The 11,463-nt window shown below is 46.2% G+C and overlaps 1 protein-coding gene across 1 annotated transcript; it reads left to right on the forward strand.

Annotated features, from left to right (window-relative positions):
* The first annotated feature begins 1,657 nt into the window (after positions 1 to 1,657).
* On the forward strand, positions 1,658 to 4,177 carry LOC133930573 (uncharacterized protein At5g39570-like). The gene is made up of 2 exons (XM_062377244.1): positions 1,658 to 2,742; positions 3,800 to 4,177. The coding sequence occupies exons 1-2, from the start codon at positions 1,783 to 1,785 to the stop codon at positions 3,875 to 3,877; spliced, it is 1,038 nt and encodes a 345-aa protein (XP_062233228.1). The 5' UTR covers positions 1,658 to 1,782; the 3' UTR covers positions 3,878 to 4,177.
* The last annotated feature ends 7,286 nt before the right edge of the window (positions 4,178 to 11,463 follow it).

Consider the following 11,463-nt stretch of genomic DNA (forward strand, 5'->3'; position numbering starts at 1 on the left):
AAGTACATGTAAATGATTTGCTGTTGAATGAGCATAATAACTAAATTTGAAGTGTATTTATTGTTGGTCTTTCTACATTATGGCTTTGTTTTAGACTCAAAACTAAAAATGCGTTTAACAGATTTGTTATTGGTTTTGGAGCTTTTAGCAGACTCGTTAGGTGGATTGATCTGACAGCTAATTTGTTTGGCTGGTTAATAATACTTTTGTTTGTGTATGTGGCAAGTAGCTATCGACTCAAAATGTGATAGATTTTGTCACAAAATCTGTGAAAGAAGATAGACCCTAAAAATATTCGAGGGGCAACCGTGAATGCTCCCAGTATGGCGCCTCGTGCCTGCTCCTTCCGGCCTCGACCAACGTAGCAGCGGCACGGTCAGGGACCAACCAGCTCACGAGTGGCGCGTAGACCGTCAGATCGGGAGGAAACACGCCCACTTCCCCGTGCCCACGCCCGTCGGCGTGCATCCAGCGTCCCTGTCTTCTCGACCAAGGTACGAAAATTCGTCTGGAACCTAAAAACCGCCCCCAGCGATTTTTCAATATTCGTAAAAATAAAAAAATAGGTTGAAATTTGGTGAGAATTTGGATAAATTCATTCGATCAAATTTATAAATTTGAGATAAAATTTAGGTGAACCGATTATTTGGCAACTGCTCGAATTTCATCGAAAATTGATGTATTTCTTGTATTTTGTTTGTGATTGAAAACCACTTGAATTCCATCAAAAACTGTTTGGCTTTATCGGTAACTATTTGTTTTTATCAAATTTCAGTGAAGTTAAAAAAACTAAAAAATAGTTTAACTTTGTAAAATTGATAACTAATTCATGTGAGCTTCAAATCAAGTGAAACATTTTTTATTGGTTTTCTTGTAGCATGATCTATATGATAAAAATATTTATACTCATAAAAAAGTTGTACATTTTTAGTGAGAAAATATATTTGTTAAATCTAGTTAGTTGCATTGTTAATTCTTTGCTAATCCAAAAATCATGAAATCAATTTTGTTGGTCTTCACATGATCCTATGTCTTTTTAAAAATACATAAACTCATGAAATAGTTATTGTAATGAACAAAATTGTGTAAATATGTTGCAACTAGATTACTTCATAACTAACCTATCACACTCTAAAATTAGTGAAACTACTTTTATTAATTTACTTATATTATGCTTTATGTAGGAAAAATAATGATAGACATGAAAATATTAATTACAGTATTATTTCTTAATATGTTCGCTTTATGCTGATAAAATTTGAAAAAATTATAAAGCAATTAATAAAACTCTAAATAAAATGAAACAAATTTAAAGATCTTTTAGATACATCCTATATAAGAAAAATGTGTTTACATGTTAAGACTTTTCTTAATATAATGAGTCAAATCATCATGTTTATACAAATATGATGTAAAAGGTATTATTTTAAAAAAATCATAGAAGATCTTAAAATTGTCTCTAATATTTTAATAATTTTTTATGATTTTAATTTAGATTTGAAAATCGATCAAATTCAGAATTCGTTGGAATCGAATGGACCGATTTTTATGAATATTTTTCGAACTCTGTTCCCGACTCGACTCACCCCCACCGACCACCGCTACCACGTGCCCCCACGTCTCCCCAGCCGATCCCATCCACCCCCAGCTCCCAACGCGCTTACCACGGCGACTTAATACAGGCAGCCGCGCACGCCTCCCCCCATTCCACGCTCCAAACTCCAGAGACCCCGAACCCTCGCTTGCCACTTGCCACCCGATCAACCAGCCGGCCGATCCGCCATGGCGACCGCGTACTATGAGAGCGGCGGCGCGCGCGACGCCGAGGAGCCGGACGACTTCGACGAGTTCGACCCCACGCCGTATGGCGGCGGGTACGACCTCGCCGTCACCTTCGGCCGCCCGCTGCCACCGTCCGAGGAGACCTGCTACCCGTGCTCCGCCCCCTCCACCTCCTACGACGCGCCTCACTACTCCGCCTCCGAGCCCTCCCCCTACGGGCACCACGCAAAGCCCCAGCCCGCGTACGGCTTCCACCCCCAGCAGGAGCAGCAGCCGTCCTACGGCTCCTCTGGCGGTGGCTACGGATCCATGCCCCAGCCCGCGGCGGAGGAGGGTGGCGGCTACGGATCTGGCTACGGATCCGGGTATGGAGGGAATAAGGAGGAGAGCTACGGGTCTGGGTATGGATCCGGGTATGGGAGGAATCAGGAGCAGCAAGAGGAGAGCTATGGCTCTGGGTATGGCCGTAAGCCACAGGCGGAGAGCTATGGGTCCGGATACGGCGGCCAGACGCAGGCGGAGGAGAACTACGGGGCAGGGTATGGATCTGGATACGGCGCGAAGCCGCAGGCTGAGTGCTACGGCTCAGGCTACGGGAGGAAGCCGCAGGTAGAGGAGAGCTACGGATCGGGGTATGGGAGAAAGCCTCAGGTTGAGGAGAGCTATGGATCAGGGTACGGGAGCAAGCCGCAGGGTGGAGAGGAGTACGGTAGCGGTGGGTATGGGAGGAAGACTCAGGAGGAGAGCTATGGTGGTTCTGGGTATGGGTATGGGAAGGAGGCGACTGAGGATGAAGGTGTAGCCTATGGCTCCGGTGGGTACCAGAAGCCGAAGCCGTATGGGGAGGAGACGCAGGGCTTGTACGGGGAGGAGAAGCCAAAGTATCAGAGCAGTGGGTACGAGAGGCCGGGCTATGGCGGGGGAGAGGAGAACCTGGGGAGCTATGGCCGTAAGAAAAATGTAAGTTCCTTTCCCTTTGAATTGGGCTGTATTAATATGTATTCATTTACCTTATTACCTTGCTGTGCTTATGCATGTTAGAATGGTTACATAAGTGATGAAAGTTCGAGAAAGGCTGGAGGTTTAATTGTGTGTTGTATTAGGCCTTACAATAGGATGGCCTTTTGAGTTTCGAGATAGATGATTGTTTAGCTGATAACAGCTTATTGAATTACTGTAGGGGCAGTAGGACATAAGGAATAGAGTTTGTGAATATAAAATTCAGAACACATGATCTTTTAGGTGGCAAAAGATAGCTTGTAGATAAGTGCTGCTGATACATATATAGGTTTTAGGTGTTCAAAGAAGTTTATCTACAGCGTCAAAAGTTGTTAACAGGAAGTCATGAGCATGCTCTTTCAAGCTGATCCATTATGAACTGCTTTTTAGTGCTTAGTGAAGTGCAAATCTGCAGTGTTTAGGGTGCGCAATTATCTTATCTTTTTCTACATTTGATAATCATGATTAACTTCTTTGCTGTGTTTCTCTGTCATCCAATACAAACAGCAGGGCTTATGATATTCATCTCACCCTAAAATAGTCAGCTATACAAAATAACAATAATTGATTTGGATTGAGTACCCTGTCGTAAGAATGCAGTCTTGTGCTTGAGCCGTGAACTTATGATAATCTATGACTGTTATACAGTTGTATTTGATAATACATGTATTTTGGCAAACGCAAGGTCAACAAATTTACATTGAAATTTGGACAAAGTAAAATTCACAGTACAAAATTAGTATTTAGAATTTTAGATGCAATTAAAAGGAACAAGGGGAAAGTGGTGTCTTTTTCCCCTCTTCTAATTCATTGCTGGTAAATTTGCTTGTAATGCTTGCTCCCTTTATAGTGTATATTGTTCTCTTTGTTGAGCAAGAGTTATTTCCCTGCGTTTTTTGAAGGAATCAAATATTATGTTTCCAGTGATGACACGGATAACACAAACGCAATCTAAGTGCTAAAAATAGAAATGGACCTTTCTCTCCGACACTAAACATTTCTTGCTGCCACTTGGTAGGATGATGACTCCGATGATGAGAAGAACCAGCGTCATCAGAAGCACCACCACCATCGCCGCTTTGACTACAATGATTAAGCACCCAATCCCAAATTGGGTACCTTCTGGTGGGCATGGTCTCGGTCTGCCGCCATTGCCACTATATCTCGTTACTGCATAAATAAAGACGGGTGTACTTGCCTTCTGGACACTGGGCCATTGTTGGCTCCTTTGGATTGGTACTGCTTCACCCATAAACGTTGCTCTGTGTGTGGTTTCTATGTTCGAAATCGTGGCCCAAATAAGTTCTGGCTGTATGTTTGTGATGGACTTTGTATGTGCCTGTTGAGGCTCAACTGAATTACCTTGGTACTTGATCGTGTGGTTGGGTTTCTTTCAGTGATTGGAACTTGTGTGGCATGATTCTTCCTGTATGTTCTGCTGGCGCTGTTGCTTTCAGCTGCACTGTACCGGCACATCGCAAGTTGGATCGCACGAAGTGACGTGTAACGAAATATCTTTGTTTGCTTACCTTGCTGTCACTATAGATGATTCTGCATCTCAAAAAAGAAATAAAAGGAGGGAAAACAATAGAGGATTCTGCTATTTTCTTGCCCTAGTGGTGGTTGTATATTTTCTAACCGAGATGATCAGTCGATGGATCAGCTGCTCGTTCCATCCAGCGCCCAACATCGCTCCAGCTGGGCAGTATGAAATCTGAATGCAAGCGAGGAGCCCTTGATGCTGACACTGGTTGTTGGGCACCGTGACTCCATTCAATTGAGCCATGAACGAGGCTGCCGCGACATTCCCTTTCTGGAACGTTTGGTGCCACATTCCAATTGCGTGTAGACACGAGGGTTTGTACATCCCAGTTTGTGTAGGACAGATGTTACAATCCTGCACCATTTTCATGAGGATTGGTTGCCTAGATAAGTCTATCCTATCCCGATAGAAACGTGTATTCACTCGAAAAAAGTTGTTGGTTGCTTGCTTTCACTGTTTCGATCTAGCTAGTGGATACAAATATACAATGTTATCTAGGTTTCGGAGTGATGGAGAGACCGAGCTTCACTGTTGAGCAAAGCCCAACAGATGTAATTTGCAGCAAACTCACAGGTCAGACACATTAGGTCATTAATCATAATCTCAACACATCTGATCCCTCATACAATCTTAGAATCGGCCAACCAAACAGAAATTCTCCTTAACCTATCCAGATAGTTATAATTAATCAAACACTCTTCTTGTTCTAGTAAATAATAGCTCCGCTTGTCGAGATCGGTTCAAAAAACAAACCAATCTCATCTATATGCTGAGCCCAAAAATCAATCCTAACACATAGTGACTTTATTTATGATAATCATTATAATATCTATACTTAATCAAATTAACCATCTTACAAAAATGATCTTCAAAGATCCAAAAACCAAATAAACTCCAGCGGAATTAAACGAACTACAAAGACTCTAATCCTTTACGACTCATTAGGCATCATCGACATATAAAGTAACTTAGAATGACTCACCTTCAGCGTACTCCTCGGGGGTGGCTTTTGGGCTTTGGCAGTCGAGATCAACGGCGACGACTCTCTTAACCGATGCGGCGGCAAACGGGCTGCTCCCGGCGACTCGTGGCTCTAGACCGAGGGATTGCTTTGGGAGGTTCCAGAGGAGGGGTCTCGAGTGCCTTGTATACCTAGAGGAGATTGAACTCGTGGGCGGCTTGGACTCGATTTGGACGACGACAGCATCAACTCAGACTCCGATTTGAACTCAATCCCGCTTAGAGATAAGGCGTCCTCGACCAAAATTCTTGCTTATCCGCAGCTTGGTGAGCTTCTAGAAGTCTTTCTCCATCGTTTGCGTGTCAGATTGTCTCCTTGGATCGTGGTTGACTCGGGCTTCCTCGATGGCGCAGCACAGCGGCGCGTGAGAGAGCAAGGGAGAGAGCAGGGGCAGGAGGTAGGGGACGATGGGGTGGGCTAGGTGGTTGAGCTGGGCTGGGCTGGGCTGAGTCGAGCCAGAATAGAGAGAGGAGAGGAGAAGAGAAGTGGGCTTCGGTCCAATTCAAAAAGGCTTTTCCAATTCTTTTCTATTTTATCTTTTCTATTCTCTCATGTATACACACATGTATATTTATAAATATTACGTATATACCACCTATATACTATATTAGCCCACATAAACAAGCAATCAAATATGTACCCATATATACATATATAGACATTCTTTTATAGGAAAAAGTCCTCATTGCATATATGTATTTATACATACTCACATATATGTATATAGGTATAAAGCACACATACACACTTAGTTATTTATTTCATTTTGCAAAGTTCTTTTTAATCTCTTTTGATTTTTTTTATTTTCTTAGTTTTAAGAATTTGTGTTGTTACACCGCTCAACCTAATTCTTTTCACACTATACAAGTGTTGGGGATCATCCCCTGCCGTCCCCGTACCCAAGGGCAACTGCGAAGTTAGTTGGAGTTGGAGTCGCTATGAGACAACCGCTGTGTCGGCGGAATCTTCCATAACCGATCCGGCAGTGCGAAGATTGGTCTGCCCCGACTGCCGGGCGAAGCTCCAGTTCGCGTCCCAGGCCTTCGCCTGGAGGTGGCGAAGACAGGATCATGCCTTCGCCTGGTGGTGGCGAAGACAGGAACAGGCCTTCGCTTAGAGACGACGAAGGCAGCTCGTCAAAAGGCTGGACGGAGAGGGCTTCGACACCCTTCGGTTGAGAAACAGCTGGATAGTGGGCCCAACTGTCATGGGTACTGTTGTGATTATGGGACCACGCTTAATTGTACCATATTGCCCCCGGATATTCCGGGAATGTAGCAGGTTAGGGGGTAATAAGTGTAAACCGGGTCCGTGATCGCAGGGTACGGGCTATAAATAGAGCCACAGTGTAAACTTGAACAAGACTTCAAGACCGTTCGGCTTCCAGTACACGTCACATAAAGAGCCTTCGCCAGGTCCACCCCCGAAGGCCCATCTTGTCTGGGACTTCGATCCCAACAGTTGGCGCCGTCCGGGGGATCGAACCCACGAAGGCATGCCACCGAAAAAGAAAGCAAAGCCACTTGGAGGAGCGGAGGCGTTACTAGAACTAACAGCCACAATTGGACCTTCGCCCGATCGAACCGCCCTGGTGGTACCAGAATCAGGAAATGCCTCAACCGGGGGGGGGGGGGAGGGGGGCTTCGGCCGCACAACACCAGAATTGTGAAGTTGACACAGCGCAACAACAAACTGCCAATGGCCGACATGATGACACATTGCAAGTGGACGCGGAGCAAATGCCGATCATGGAGCCAATAGATCGCATTCGCTTCGATGTTCCGGAAAAACAAGGCGACAGAGGGCGAAGCAAAGAATGGGAGGACCTAGGCGACTTCGCCGAGTTGGAACAGGATGAAGAAACAAACGAAGAACAAAATGCTAGGTTAGAAGCTGAGGAGTTGGAAAGACAGATTGCGCACAAAAAGCGCATGTTGGACGGCCTTGCAGCAACCCGGAAAGCTACGGAGTACCGCCGGCGGGCGGAGGAAGCAAGAAAGACGTTGGAAAGGCTCCAGGAGGAAATCGATATACTCCAAACAGAAGGCATGTCTCGCCGACCAATGCCACCAAGGGATTACATGCGGGCTTCGCAAGAAGTTCGGCGAAGATCTTCCACAGGAGATCCTGAATCACCCCTGGCAATGGACCTACAAAATCAGCCATGGCCGATAGGATTCAAGATGCCTAGGGTGGTTATGTTCGATGGAGAATTGGATCCGAAGGAATTTGTCATGAGCTTCGAGGCAGCCGTGGAATCAGCTGGAGGTGACGGTGTAACTTTGGCGAAGGCCTTTGTTTTGGCAATCAAGGGAATAGCAAGGTCGTGGTACTCCGCCCTACCCCCGGGGTCCATACATTCCTGGGAGCATCTGCGCGCTGCCCTATACAGAAACTTCCAAGGAAACTGAGCAGACAACATTACCGCAACCGACCTCTTCGCCCTGAAGCAACAACCGACAGAAACTTTGCAAAGCTACATGCGTCGATTCGTACACATACGATGTCAGGCGAAGGGATTAAGTGAAGATACCATCATCGGTGCTGCAATACAGGGAATCAGAGGGGGCCTTTTGGCAGGGAAGCTCACAAGAAAAAGACCCGCAAGCGTTCAAGAGCTGCTGAACAAGATGGAAGAATACTCAAGACCTGAATTAGATCATCTACGAAGGAAAAACGAGTTTACGGCCTCAAGAGCAAAACATGCACCAAATAAGGAGACAGTTCCTGGCAATCCGAGAGACAGACCCCAGCGACCAAGAAAATCTGAAGGTCCGGATTATCCATGGCAAAAATAAATCAACCAGATCAACCCTGGCCTGCCCGAAGCAGTCCAAAGCTCGTGCGAAGCTTACAGTTCATCCAATAGAGGGGGGCGGACGGGCAGGGGAAGAGGCCGCGGAGGTAGAGGAGGTCGACCTTCGCATGACCCGGCAACCTTTTACTGTGAATTGCACGGTGAAGGAGCAGGCCACCGGACTAAACATTGTCCACAAGTCGTGGCCATGAAGCAAAGTATAGCGAAGCAGACAGTAGATAACGAACGAGCGGTTCACCACACAACAGGCTTCGCAAGAGGCGAAGGTTGGCAGAACCACAATCAAAGCATGATGTTTCCAAACCAATGGCATCAAGTTCCAGCGCCACAATTTGCACCCGCACCACCAATCCAATTCGATCAAAACAGACAACTGAACATTCGGGGTGATCTACCCCCGCCTCCGGCAAGGCCAGCAATAGAGGCACCACCAGAAAGTAGCAAATCAGTCAGTAACATAAGCAATGGGTACAATGTGGTGCTGCCTATCTTAGGGGGGTCCAACCAGCAAACAGAATCCAAAAGACAGCGAAAAGAATACGTACGAAGGGTCAACCATGTCGGAGTAGGACCAACGTACATCAATTCAAGATGGTCTAACACTCCCATTACATTCTCGGAAGAGGATATGAGGGTATTAGATTATCCGCACACAGATGCCCTAGTCATTACTACGAACATTTCGGGGAGCGAAGTGCACATGATATTGATCGATGGAGGAAGCTCTGCAGACATTATCTTCGCCGATGCCTTCGATAAGATGGGGCTGCGAAGGGATGACTTGAAACAAGCTGGGTCGCCGTTGCTGGGCTTCGGCGGAAGCGCAATCAATGCCTTGGGGAAATTAACAATCCTAGTCTCATTCGGCGAACAGAAAAATTTCCGCACAGAGGAAATCACCTTCGACGTGGTAGATATTAATTACCCATACAATGCGATATTTGGGAGGGGGTTCCTCAATAAATTCAGAGCAGTCCCGCACCACGCTTATTTATGCATGAAGATGCCTGGCCCAGAAGGAGTCATAAAGGTCCTGGGAGATCAGCGAGTTGCTAGGCGAATCGAAGTAGGCATAGCCCCAGGGAGAAGAAATGTCCACAACGTCGAAGACCTTCGACGTGGGCCGAAGCAGGGCAAAGCACGAACATCGTAGAGAAATGCATGAAGGCTGCACCAGAAGGACCTACCAGAGTAGTACTGCTAAATCATGAAGAAGATAAGAAGATTACGATAGGGGCAGAGGCCCCGGAAGAAGATCAGCAACAACTTGTCATGTTCCTTCGCACAAACAGCGACGTATTCGCATGGTCCCCTAGGGACCTGCAAGGAGTAAGTCGAAGCATCATTCAACACAAGTTAAATGTGGACCCCAGAGCAAAGCCAAGGAAACAGAAGCTTAGAAAGGCTTCGGGGGAAAGAGAGGAAGCAGCAAAAGTCGAAGTAGAAAAATTGCTTGATGCCGGAGTAATACGCGAAGTTATACACTCAGAATGGCTAGCCAACCCAGTATTAGTAAGAAAAAGCAATGGAAAATGGAGAATGTGCCTCGATTTCACAGACTTAAACAAAGCTTGCCCAAAAGATGACTTTCCGTTGCCTAGAATTGACCAGCTTATAGACTCCGCAGCCGGGTGCGAGATGTTAAGCTTCCTCGATGCCTTTGCTGATTACCATCAAATATGGATGGCAAAGGAAGACGAAGAAAAAACAAGTTTCAGAACCTCCTTCGAAACATATTGCTTCGTGAGAATGCCTTTTGGACTCCGCAATGCTGGAGCAACCTTTACAAGATTGGTGCAAGCTACGTTAAAGCCGCAGCTGGGAAAAAATGTATTGGCCTATGTTGATGACATAGTAGTAAAAAGTACCAGGAAAAGCCAACACATCGAAGACCTCCGGGAAACATTCGATAATCTGCGAAGTGCAGGTTTAAAATTAAACCCCGAGAAATGCGTCTTCGGGGTGCAATCAGGAAGACTTCTAGGATTTCTAGTGTCGAAGAGAGGAATCGAAGCGGATCCTCAGAAGATACAGGCGCTCTTGGATATGAAACTGCCACATAACAGAAAGCAAGCCCAACGCTTGACAGGAAGACTAGCAGCATTGAACAGGTTCATCGCGAGGTCCGCCGAGTGAAGTCTACCACTCTTCAAGGTGTTAAGGAGTTCTGAACCTTTCCAATGGGGTGCCGAGCAGCAGGCTTCTTTCGATGAATTGAAAGTATACTTGACGAAGCTTACAGCATTAACCAGCCCGGATCTGGGCGCAGATTTGCTGTTATACATAGTAGCTTCGCCATCAGCAGTCAGCGCTGTTCTCGTGCAGGAAAAAATCGAAGATACCAGACTGCTGCAAGCACCAGTGTATTACGTATCCGAAGTACTAGCAGGACCGAAGAAGTCATACACCAAGCTGGAAAAAGTGGCGTACGCACTTGTAATGGCAACCCGCAAGCTTCCCCACTATTTCACTTCTCACAAGATCACAGTGCCAACTTCCCTACCCAAAAGTGGCGTACGCACTTGTAATGGCATCCCGCAAGCTTTGCCACTATTTCACTTCTCACAAGATCACAGTGCCAACTTCCCTACCCCTTCGAGACATGTTCGAAAACAAAGAGGCCATCGGAAGAATAGCGAAGTGGGCGACAGAGATAGCTTCTTTCATGATTGTCTTCGTGGCACGAACATCGTTAAAATCGCAAGCGTTGGCGGATTTTGTGGCGGAATGGACACCTTCATCTGAGGCTTCGGATGACGAAACAGCAGAACCAATCTGGGCCGCGTACTGCGATGGAGCTTGGGGAGCGGCAAGAGCAGGAGTATCGGCGGTAATATTTTCACCGTGGGGGGCGAAGCTGCGATACGCCGCAAGGTTGGAGTTCCGATCCACAAACAATACGGTGGAATACCAAGCTGTACTCCTGGGACTTCGCAAGGCGAAGGCTTTGGGAGCTCGAAGAATACTTGTCAAAACAGACTCGAAAGTTGTAGCAAGCCAGATTGAAAAAACATTCCAGGCAAAGGAACCAGAACTTATCAAGTACAGGGCAGTAGTGCGAAGGATGGAAAAACACTTCGTCAGATTCACGGTGAAGAGTGTATCAAGAAATGATAACAACGAAGCAGATGAGCTAGCCAAAGCAGCTTCGCAGAACATGCCCATGCCTTCAGATGTCTTCTATCAGAAACTAAGTGAACCGGCCTGCGATGACAAGTCCAGCCAGACACAACTAGTCGCATCGGTTGAGAGCGAAGACTGGCGTTTCCCGATAATGGCATATCTGCGGGGCCAAAGGGA

The sequence above is a fragment of the Phragmites australis genome, chromosome 10 (assembly GCF_958298935.1).
Source record: "Phragmites australis chromosome 10, lpPhrAust1.1, whole genome shotgun sequence".
NCBI lineage: Eukaryota > Viridiplantae > Streptophyta > Magnoliopsida > Poales > Poaceae > Phragmites > Phragmites australis.